Here is a 13,108-nt window from a genome sequence, read left to right on the forward strand (position 1 = left end):
ATATATATATGTATATATATATATATATATATATATATATATATATATATATATATATATATATATATATATATATATATGTATATATATATATATATATATATATATATATATATATATATATATATATATATATATATATATATATATATATATATATATATATATATATATATATATATATACATATATATATATATATATATATATATATATATATATATATATATATATATATATATATATATATATATATATATATATATATGTATATACACGATTTTTGATAATGGTTAAAATATTTTAACCTTTTTTAATGATTACAAGGAATAATTACCTTTTCTTTCAGTTCAGTATATATCTGATCTATTTTTAAAAGAAAGACTTATAATAGTATAAATCAAAATTTGTGTTTAATAAAAACTGTTTTGAATTAGTTTTGAACTGATGTACAGACTTTTTTTTTTCCGGAAACAATGTTTGGGAATCTTATCCACAAAACGCGATTATGAACTAAATAAAAGTTTTGTTTAGAATAAGATTTTGGTATAACAAAGTTGTTTGCGGAAAATCTTGTATCATATTTATGGTGTTCTACTTTGAAATAAGTTTCAAATATTTTAGGAGAGAGTCCATATTTTGTTTTATACATGAACTGTAGAACAAGATGAATAATAAGTTTGAAAATATTAAGGACACCAATTATACGAAAAAGACGTTCACAAGGAATCGCTCTACCAGCTCCAAATATGATTCGAACAGCGTATTTTTGCTAATAGCTATCTACTTATTTAACGTGACTTAATACAATAAATTAATAACCGTAAACTAAAGCATGCGCAGAGTAACCATTTTATCTACATTTTTAACGTGACACCGTTTTAAAAATAAGATATAAACAAATAGAAACAAAAACCTTTTAAACTAAAAACGCTGGTCACAACAATCCAGCGAAAACATCTTTTAAAAAATAAATTTAGTATGAAGAGAAATTCGTATTTATTATTGTTTATAAAATAAAAATACTACTAATAATAATAATAGTAATAATAATAATAATAATAACAATTATAACAATAATAATAATAGTAATAATAATAACAATAATAATAATAATAATAACAATAATAATAATAATAATAATAATAATAATAATAATAATAATAGTAGTAATGATAATAGCAACAATATTAATAATAGTAATAATAATAATAATAATAATAATAATAATAATAATAATAATAATAATAGTAGTAATGATAATAGCAACAATATTAATAATAGTAATAATAATAATAATAATAATAAGCTGCAAGTGTTTTACGTTCAAAAGTGTTTTTTAAACGCTAAGAAGCTATATTGCGACATTTCTCAATGAATATTGCAAGTTTCTCAAAAAAACGTAAAAACATTTGGAATATTCTTTTTGTTTAAAGTTTGTTTATTTAAAACATCAAAAAACTTTCATATGCCACTATATATATATACATATATATATATATATATATATATACATATATATATATATATATATATATATATATATATATATATATATATATATATATATATATATATATATATATATATATATATATATATATATATATATATATATATATATATATATATATATATATATATATATATATATGTGTGTGTGTGTGTGTGTATATATATATATATATATTTATATATATATATATATATATATATATATATATATATATATATATATATATATATATATATATATTTATATGTATTTATATATATATATATATATATATTTATATATTTATAATATTTATATATATATATATAAATTATTATTATTGTTTTTACTATGTTTGTATAACGCTACTTATACTATCCTAAACAGTTAATTAGTTCGAATCTCTAACATATTTGATTGTCGTGTAATATACCTTTTAAAAACGTCAAGACCCTGTGTAAAATACGTATAAAACACGTCCTATCAACTTGTGAAAAGGCAATTTCATGTTGACAATTTTGCAACCCTAAAAATACATTTGTCAAAAACTAATGAATAAAATATAAACAATACTTCCTATAAACGTAATTTTCATATTCCTTTTTTTTTTTTTTGCAAATTTTTTAGGAACGTTTTTAAAAATTTTAAAAAGCATATGAGAAAATGGTGTCAAATGCTTTTTAAAATTGAAAGTGGAACGAAGTATATACTTTTTAATGGGCATTTTTTTTGTTTTTTATTTTTTGGGTAGTTAAGAACTAAGAATAATAAAATAGGTAGGTAAATAATAGGTATGTCTAAGTATCGTGCCTCGAAAGATCAAAAAATGTTTTTTGTCATTTTTCACTTCAGTTTTCACCTAAAGCCACATGAATCTCATGAGTTTTTTTAGTTTTTATAAATCTCTATCAAGCATGCTACCTTAAAATACAAATATGGTTATGATTAATTAAGGCCTTTGCTCAAAATTTAAATCTAAAACAGAGTTATAATCGATTTGCGCCTTTTGTGTGATCTTATCATGGTTGATAAGATCACACAAGTTTACAGTGACAGTTTTTTTTTTAAGAACATTGGCTTTTTAGTTACCATATTTATAAAAAAGATAACTAACCCTTAAAAACTAATACTACACTGATAATAACTATTATTTATTTATTTATTTTTGTCAAGCAACTATTTACAATTAAAGTTGATTTCCGACATATAAAATATTTAAAAATATTAAATACAAAATACACTTTATCATATATAGTAGTTTCAAGACTGGAGAACCTGAAGAAGATAAAATCTTATCATCAGTAACCTTTGATAATAAAAAAAGACAGTAAAAGTTTATTGTTAAAAAAAATTAAGTAAGGAATCTTGATTGACAACTAGTTCAATTATGTAGTTTTTGAATTTTTGAGAGGTTTTGGCTTCTCTTAGTTTACAACTCATGCTTGTAAAGTGGTTCCATAGCATTGGGCCACGATAGGAAATGGCAAAGCTCATAAGTTTTGATATAGAGAAAGGTTTTTTATAATTTCCGGTTGATCGAGTGTTGTATCGGTTTGATATTTTAGGAAAAATATTTTCAAAAACCTTCGGAGTTTTTTTAAACTGATGTTGGAACATAAATTGTGTGATTTTAAATACATTTATTTCATAAATATCAAGTGCCCTCATACTTCTTAGAAGAGGTTTAGCATTTGTGAAGCGATTTTGAAAATAAATAATGCGTGCTGCATGATTTTGTTGTTTGAGGAGACATTTGAGTTTAGATTTGTTTGTACTACCCCAAACAATATTGCCATACAATAAATAAAATTAAAATTTAAAAAAAAAATGAGATGATTAAGCCTTAAGTAAAATTAAAGGTCAAAATAAAAAAACCTTTATTTTTGCATTTTATTTGAAGTATGATATTTACACTGGCCGATATGCTTACTTTACTCGTTTTATTATTTTATTAATAAACCAACCCAGTGGGCACGGTACGTTTTAAAAATGTACGTGTCCACTGATAATAGAGGTGAAAAACTCGATAAACAATCATCAGATGAAATAACCAACAAAAAAATAGGGTTTGTTCCATTTCAAGTTTAAAAATGCTTTTGACGCTATTTCGTTAATATTCCTAAAAAGATCTAAAAGAGATATAAAAACAAATTTTCAAAAAGTTTTTAGACTAAAACGTTCAGTATGAATTGTAAAAATATATTAAAAAATGATCGTTTTAAGAGGACTTAACTATTATTAGGACTTTTAACTATTAAATTTCTATTTTTTTTGATCTGATTTTTACTCAAAGCAACTCATAATATAAGATTCTATTTTTATTTTATTTCTAAACAAACAACTAAAATTATAAAAATAATTTTGCCTTAGTTAGAGACAGAAGTGTTATGGAATGTTAGAATTGTTTGACATTTAAAAAAAAGACTTAACTTACAGAGTTGAATGATATTTAGGCCAACATATAGAAATTGTGCTATTTCATACAAAGTGAATGAAAAACTTTACACAAAACAAAATTTACAGTAGGAGTTGCAGTATAAAATTTAAAAATTACAATCTTTTAAATTCAGCAATAAAGTCATTCAAAATTGATATAAGTCAATAGTTTAACGTTTCTACAACACTATTAATAACTAAATTCAAATTATATTCTATAATTGGTTTTTTAAAGTTAAACCTATTTGAAATCTTCAAAAATTATAAAAACTTGTTAATTTTTGTTATTTTTAAATTCAACAGTCTCCCAATACCAAAACAAAAAAAAGAAATCTTATGAAAGTATAAAAGCTAATTAAAATCTCTAAATATAATAAAAAACTAACTTGTTAAATTCAGCCGTCTCCTAATAGCAAATCCAAAAAAAATGAAACGTTATAAAAATATAAAAGCCATTTATAGTTTAGAGTAATTCACGAAACATTGAAACAGTAGGATTTATTTGCATTTCTTTTATATTAAAATGTTTTAATAAATGAGGATATTGATATCACCTGACTAAATGCAATAACCCCATTCAATATGATCGTCTTTACGCAATATTTTGAAAACCTTTCTTTAAAATACAAACACAAAATTAAATTGGTATAGTATATGCTTTTATGCAAATTTTATTTAAAGCTAAACAGTTTTAAAATATAATTTTTTCAGTATAAATTAATCTAAAAAAATCAAGTTTTGATAAAAAATATATACTTTTTTGTAATTTATATTTTTTTAATTATGATTTAATCTAAAAAACTCGAGTTTTAATAAAGTATAAATAATTTTTGGTAGCCTATATTTTTTTAAATATGAATTAATCAAGCAAAATCGAGTTTTCATAAAGTATAAATACTTTTTGTTAATATGTATTTTTTAAATATATAATTTGTGATTTAGTTATTACAGTTCCAATCTAAATATCACAATTTGATGAATGTGGTTGATAAGCCTATACCAAGAAACCTTTTTTCTTTTGTTCAACGACATGTTTTTTAACGTGTTTTCAAAAAACGTGTCGTTAAACAAAAAAATTCTTTGCAACTTTTTAAGGTCTCAATCCTAATGCCGCATGTTGTTGCTTGTTCTTCACAAGGACTTGTTATTTGCACATCTAATTTGTTTCTTTTCAGCTCATCTAGCTTCAACTTCGAAGTTATGCAACCAAAATAAACACGCGTTTGTCACGATCAAAGCGTAAACTAAAAACACGTTGATTTTACGAGCGGGTTTTATAGAGTTTAACTCAATATCTTTGACGACATCAATGAATTTAACACAACTGTATGAATTTAATATGCAGCGTGTTTTTAATAATGGTTTTAACAATGGTTTTACATTAATTATTATTCTACGTTTCGGTAACGGTGAAACTTGTTATTCTAGTTTGATTTTTGGTATATAAAAATAGTTAATTTTACGAAGTTGAAATCCTAATCTTGAAACGCATTATTCATGTAGATGTCGAGGGTTTAAATTATGAAACAGAAACCATAAGAAACATATCATACGCAGTCGTGAAATACCCGAAAGCCGTGAATAAATAATATAAATCAACGCAGACGAAGAACAGAGGTTAGAGCTCTGACACAAAACCCAGAAATCCAAGTTTGACGACGGCTCTACCAAATAGCTCTGTGATAAAAACGTAAGGACATATGGGAGCATTTTAATAACAATAAAAGCAAAAGAAAAAAAAAAAAGTTGTGTCAGTTGAGTTTGTTATCATTTTGATTATTTATATTTCAGGTTAAACCTTTAAAATACAATAATATGTGTGTCATCAGCATTTCATCATTTTACACAGTTCGTTTTTACTCAATAATTTAACAAATTCAAATAAATAATTGATTTGAATTCGTTTCCATTTTAGTGACTTTGAAAGTATTTTGCTAATATCCAATAATAATGCAAATAAAAAAATATAAAATTTTTTAATCAAAGTTAACGAAAACATACAGTTAATAATGTCATCAAAGTTTAAATGTGATGTTTGAGATGGATGAACTGATTATGCCAAACACCTTGAGTGGTGAAATACTCCAAAAATAAAAAGAATGTCTTCTAATTAAACTTTTCCCAAACAATCAAGAAAAGTTTGATTGACTTCATTTTTTTTTAAATTATTTTCGTCTTTTTCAATTAAAGTTTGTAGTATATAAAACTCTTTTAGATTCAAAAATACACAAATTATAAATATGTAAGCTAAAAAGAGGTTTAACTTGTAAAAGTTAATTGTTACAAATGTTTATAAAATAACAGTGTCTTACTTATTAAGAACCGCTGTGTTTATTTTTCAACAACATTAAGTTTTTTACAATGGTGTTATAAACAAACAATAAAAAAGTTAAAAAATGAGCGTAATCTAAAATAAATAGTATTATGAACAAAAAAACTTTCAAAATTTTTAGTTAGAAGAAGTATTTTAAAAGAAATTATTATTAAGGTTTGTACCACTAAAATATTCTTTTAAATACAGTTTTAAAAGCAATTTATATTTTCTACACGTGTTATAATATTATTTTTCGCTAATACTTTATTTGAAATACGAGGAGCAAAATGTTTTAAAAATAATGAAATATCTATTTACTTTTTATTGAGAGATGCGTGGAATTATGGCGAGTGCGAATTTCACGATGATAATGTTTGCGAAAGAATGGGCATTTCTTTTAATTATCAAGTTCCAAACAGGGTGATTGTTAACATTCTTGCAGAGTTGGTAAGGAAATTTCCAGATTATCGTCATGTCAATTTTTGAAGTTTTGTGAATTTTTTTAAAAATGTGAAGAAAAAGAAAAATTTATTTATTGTTTAAATTTTCGTATTAACAAGCCGATAAAATGATATCAATTTTTTTGTTTCGAAAGAAAGCTGATTTACCCCCGAAACTTGTGTGAAGAATCAATACAAAGGATTGATAAGTATTGAAATATCGATAAATGACAATATAGTTATCAATATATTAATATACTAAAAAAACTAAAAGACATTACGAAGATTTTTGGTGGTTTTGATGATGAAAACATCTCATAAAAAATGCACACATTATATCGGCACACGAATTTCAAAAAGCATTGTAATTTCACATAAAGCCATATTTATGTAAAAAAAAAACTTACTTATATTACTCTTTTATTTGTAGTTTTTTCTATAAATGTTCAACTCTTTTATAAAAAGTCAAAGAAAGATAAATATTTAAAAAAAGATGTAGTGCCTATAAAGGTAGCAGTTCTTTTAAAATTTTCTTTTTTTATTAGATTTTAAACGATTTAGAAATTTTAATATAAAATTTAATATAAAACTAACTAATTTATAAGTGAAAAATTTTATGATTACATTAAGTTTTTAAAAACATTTTAAATTTGTTCATAAAACTATTTCAAAGCATTTATGGTCATCAAGCATATTCAGTTGACACAGATCTTTCCATTAAAACTTTTCGTAAGTAAAAAAAAAGTTAAAAAAACATTTAAAGCTATTACTTATTTTTAACTGAATTCGAAAAAAAAAATTTTATATCTAAATTAATTAAAAATCTAATTATGTTACTTTATGAGTTATAAGATTTAATTTTTTTAATTTTTATTTTTTTATTGTTGTTATACTAATGTAAATAATTCATTAATGATATGCAAATGTTTCATTGTTGGCAATGTTATTTTTCATGTTTCTGAGGGACTTCCATCTTAGACGTATCTTTCATTTTATTAATATGTTGCGTATATAGAAATCTCCAAATTTTTATTGATTACATTTTGATTTTATTAGTCACTGTGGTGGCGAAGGGGTTGTAGGCTGTTTATAAAAATTTTAGAGACCTTTAGAAGTTTAAACAATTTCCACATTAATTGGAACTTACCTAGGGCACGAGGATAAGTAGTATTATATCAACAATTTTTATTTTATTTTATATCCATTTTTTTTAAATTTTAAATCCATAAACAAGTAGGATGTTTTACTTTTATTTTCATCTATATTTTTATTTTTTTTTTATTTTTAAATCGAAAAACTCTTTATTTTTATTGCAAGCAAAAAACAAAATTTTATTGAGAGCAAAAAACATCAATATAGTTTCTGTAAACAAAGTGTGTGTTTTCAAGGCTACAATTAGGCTACACCTCATCCCAAATCGACGTCTTTAACAAGTTTATTTAGTTTGATTTTTAGTACATAATGATATTTTTTGATTTATAAATTTTTGTAGCAATTCGTGACAAACAAAAATTTTTACGAATGTGGTCTAAAATATCCGTTTTTACAATTTCTGATTTTAGAAAAGTGTCTTGTATTTTGTTTCCTCATATATTGTCTATAGCATTAATAGAATAAAAAGTCACTAGGTCGGTTTTTTGACGTTAGGATTCATACTGACCTGAAGCAAATTGTCAAAGAAGTTTTTAGCATCCACAAGTTCATTGTACTTTAAAACATGTGTGCTTAAATCTCTTGTAATTAAAAGTTTTTTGTCCTCTATTCTTTATAACTTTAAGTAGGGGTGTACCGGAATGAGAATTTAGAATTCCAGCTAGAACCGGATTTGTCGGAATTGTAACCAAATTTCCGGCCGAAATTGTGGCCGGAACAACAATTATATTTAAGTAATATTTTATATTTAAAATTGAAAGTAAAAGCCTGCGTCTCACCATCGTGGCTACATAATATAAATTTATAATCTATAATATATATGTTTAAACCATTTCATTAGTTTCATTCTTCGAAAATATAAAGATTCTTCAAAAGAGCTAGTTTGTTGCTCAAAATGGGATAGCAAATCTTTTTGCACCACAATGTTTTTAAACTTCTAGAAATCCTTACATAACTGATTAATGCAAATAAAATTACAGAGAGTTCGTTGAGAAAATTGTATTTTTTACCTAGGTTTACCTAGAGTTCTTCATTGCCCTTAAGGACAATAATTTTTTGATTTAATTTACAATGTCTAATTTACATGTCGTAAAAAAAAAGATAAAATAACTTCCGGCATTCTGGGCTATAATATTAAAATTCCGTATCGAACCGGAATGACTTAAAAGTCACAAACTCCGGCCAAAATTCCGCCCGGAACAGAATATTATTACATTGCTATATTTAAATTTCATTTCATTTAATATTAAGTAATACGGTGGTCTATAACATGTGGAAACAAGAAGATTCTTTGACGCTGTGTTAATTATTTTCATTAAAAGGACTTAACTATAAACATCAGAATTTGATTGTTATTCGAATTATGAAATTCTTCAAAGTTCTAAGTTTTAAAATATTTTTTTATAACATAGCAGTTAAAAAAAAGGGTAAAAGGAATTAAAACCTACTACAGGTCAAAACATTAAGTTTAGAAAGATCTATCAAACTCTGATGGCAATAGTTAACTGTAACTATTCCAAGCACCTCAAACTTAATAAATTATTCTAAGCATTTTTTAACCATAAGCAATGAGGTTATGGTTAAAAAATTTAGTTTCAAATCTTTATGGTTATCTGCGACAAGATCTAATGGTCTTCTTTGAGTTTTCGCATTCTTTTTTTTTATTTGTATTGATATACTCATTTGTATTTTTTTCTTTTTTTAAATATAATATGAAGATAAATAACTAATGTAAAATAAAAAATAAAACAACTAAAAAAAAAATAATTATTGACTACATCAGCTTTACCTGTTTAAATAGTTTGAAATTTATTTATAAAAAAGAAAGCTATATTCAGTTTAACAATTACATAGCTAAGCAGCGGAGGGAAAATGAATAATTAGAAAAATTTTGTATAGCTGCAGTAATACAGCCACGGAAAATAATGCACTGTGGAAACTATAATAGTTGTTGGTCTAGTATTGTTTTGTGTCTTTCTGTAGTAGACTGTAGATAGTAGAAGCATTTACAACACCATCTGACAAGGCGTTCTATGAATGCGTAACCCAATTTTATGAATAAGTCATAGCAAACGAAACAATTTCTATAAAATTCACGACGAGAGCGTTTGCGATTACCATGGCTGGGGAGATGAATATTGAGTCAGTGAGCAAGTTGATTAAATCAGTGTCGATTATGAATTTTTGTATTAAGTCACCACATTTTCTTCTGTGATTTAGTAAAGTTAAACAAAGTTTAGAACATCTAGTCTTGTAATGAAGATGTTTTAATTCATGAGAGGTTATTTCAGTAATGCCTTTTTTTTGATAAGGGACCTTTTTGTTAACTGCTCATTCATAAGAAAATATTTTAAAGTTCAGAATTTCAAAGAACTTTAGAACTTTTTTTTGCGTTACGTCATAGAAAAAAGCAGCAAACATTCTCTTGCAGAATTTCAGTGAAAATGTAGGTGTTTCAAACCGTTCGCTGTAGTTTTGCACACCGTTTACTTTATAAAAACTAATAGTATTACAATTGCAGTTTATACATATATACACATATTTAAAGTTGCACGAAATGGAATGCCCGGGAAAATATGTTCTATAGAATTTCAATAAACTTTTGAAATATTTGGCCTTAAGAAACTCTTTAGAATTTTTATAGAAATTCTAATAACTTCTATAGAAATTTTTACCAAACTGTAATTTCATAGTTAAGTAGTACTTAGCAAACCGTTAGTGGCAGTTGCTAACAGTCGTTGATGACTAGCCACTTTATCAAAAGAATCGGCTGGCCACTTATAGCGGATGCCACTAGTACACAATAAGTAACCCATAAGAAAAGCACCAATAAAATGCTAAAACTGCCTACATATGTTCACTGCAAATACTATTTTTACCCTTAAAGTTGAAAATATTTTCTTATTTGTTTGTATTTGATTTGTGTAGTTTGCTATCGTATCCGATTACAAACTACACTCATCAAGTAATTCCGCAGAATTTTCGAATTTTGATTTTTTGTTGGTAATTACAGTTAATTTGCCGTTGATTTGTGTTTGATTTATAATCGAGTAAGTAACTAATAATAGGCTAAACCAAAACTCCTCTAATAAAAATTATTCAATACCTCTAAACAAATATTTGAAAATGCCCTCATAAAAAGTGGTTATAAAAATTTTGAACTAAAATTTGACGCTGAGAAAAAAAATACAAAAAAGCAAAATAGAACTAGTAATGTAATTTTGTTCAACCTCCCTATAGCAAAAATATTTCCACTAGCATTGGAAAATTATTTATAAAATTAGTCGATGAGCATTTCCCGCCTTCTAATAAATTACATAAAATTTAATTGAATTACGATTAAAGTTAGCTACAGCTGCACAAAAAATATGGTAACAGTTATAAAAGGTAACAATAATGCTTTGTTAAAAAAAAGAGAAATCCTAAATGAAGAAACTAAAGATAAATGTAATTGTAAACAAAAAACAATTGTCCAATAGGTGTCTAAAGTTGTTTATCCAACAGTGTGGTGTATAAATGTGCAGTTTCCCCTAAGAATGTACCTGATAAACAATATATTGGCATAACAGTGGGTGAATAAAAAAACGTTTTGCCAATTAAAAGCAAGCCTTTCAAAATAAAAATCATTCAAAGAACACCATGCTGTCAAAATATATATCGGAATTAAAAGATAAAAATATTGATAATTTTATACTGAATTGGTTCCTTCTTAAAACAGCACCTGCATAAAACAATATTTCCAAAAAACGCATGCGCTGCCTACAAGAAAAGTTTGTTATTCTTACACATGTTAACCAAGAATGTTTATTAAACAAAAAATGGGAATTGATTTCTAAATGCAGGCACAAAAATAAGTTTTTTCTAAAAAACTATATAAATAAATGAGCTCAAATAATAATTATATTAAACCCTTCCTTTATAAAAAACATTTTAAAAAAGCAAAAGTAATCAATTCTAAAAAATTCTATTTATAATAGTGTCAGCATATTCCACAATTGTTTAAAAATATACAGTTGTTAAGACATTTGCGACTGTAGTTTAGTTTTTGGTATAAATTGAAGTTTTTTTAATTTGATCATTTATTTCTGATGAGTCTATATCGAAGAAAAACAGTGTTAAATGAGAAAAAAATTTTGTTAAGTGATTTTCTACTACATTATAATTGCTCTGTTCTTTTAAAAATACTGACAACTCTCCTTTGTAGAACACATTTTAAAATTGTTTAAATTATGTTAGTGTATTTTACAAGTAGAATGCTCAATGTTCTTAAAGAACAGAGCAATAATAAATTAGTAAAAAACACTTATCCATCTATAAATATATATATATATATATATATATATATATATATATATATATATATATATATATATATATATATATATATATATATATATGTATATATATATATATGTATATATATATATATATATATATATATATATATATATATATAGATATAAACATATATATATATATATATATATATATATATATATATATATATATATATATATATATATATATATATAAATATATATTATATATATATATATATATATATATATATATATATATATATATTTATATATGTATATATATATATATATATATATATATATATATATATATATATATATATATATTTATATATATATGTATATATATATATATATATATATATATATATATATATATATATATATGTATACATATATATATATATATATATATATATATATATATATATATATATATATATATATATATATATATATATATAGATATATATATAGAAGATATATATATATATATATATATATATATATATATATATATATATATATATATATATATATATATATATGTTTATTTATGCATTTATATATATATAAGTAACATATATTATTTTAGTTTAAGGTTACCATTAGCGAAGAAAGATCAATAAAGAAACCAAGGATTTTATTTTAAATTACGCTGTACTCGTTTTGTATCAACATCCTCCTATTCCCTCGTATTAATCCACCATAATATTCTGGATTTAAGTTTTAATTATATCTATACAAATATTATTAAAAGTTGAGAAAATATATTTTGGTTTTCCATTATCCTAATAATAAATTTTTTTTTTATATACTTCAAATTGAGAGTTGAAGAATTCAGAAAGTTTAATGAACTTGACGAAAGTATAAGAAGTAACAGACAAAAATATTTTATATTTGTTCCTTGGTCAATGGTAACCAAGAGTATTTACTTATTACATATAAGCGG

The 13,108-nt window shown here is 23.5% G+C and overlaps 1 protein-coding gene and 1 long non-coding RNA gene across 2 annotated transcripts in view; one reads left to right on the top strand and one right to left on the bottom strand.

Annotated features, from left to right (window-relative positions):
• Positions 1-4,399, bottom strand: part of LOC136090162 (uncharacterized) — a 29,894-nt gene extending 25,495 nt beyond the window's left edge. Inside the window, exon 1 of the mRNA XM_065816290.1 lies at positions 4,318-4,399. Within this exon, the coding sequence (XP_065672362.1) occupies position 4,318 (1 nt within the window). The 5' untranslated portion in view covers positions 4,319-4,399. The remainder of the gene's footprint in view (positions 1-4,317) is intronic.
• Positions 4,400-6,496: 2,097 nt separating this feature from the next.
• Positions 6,497-7,100, top strand: LOC136090274 (uncharacterized). Its single transcript, XR_010643304.1, has 2 exons — positions 6,497-6,692; positions 6,841-7,100. It is a non-coding gene; the product is annotated as an uncharacterized LOC136090274 (long non-coding RNA).
• The last annotated feature ends 6,008 nt before the right edge of the window (positions 7,101-13,108 follow it).

The sequence above is a fragment of the Hydra vulgaris genome, chromosome 13, assembly GCF_038396675.1.
Source record: "Hydra vulgaris chromosome 13, alternate assembly HydraT2T_AEP".
NCBI classification, from domain to species: domain Eukaryota; kingdom Metazoa; phylum Cnidaria; class Hydrozoa; order Anthoathecata; family Hydridae; genus Hydra; species Hydra vulgaris.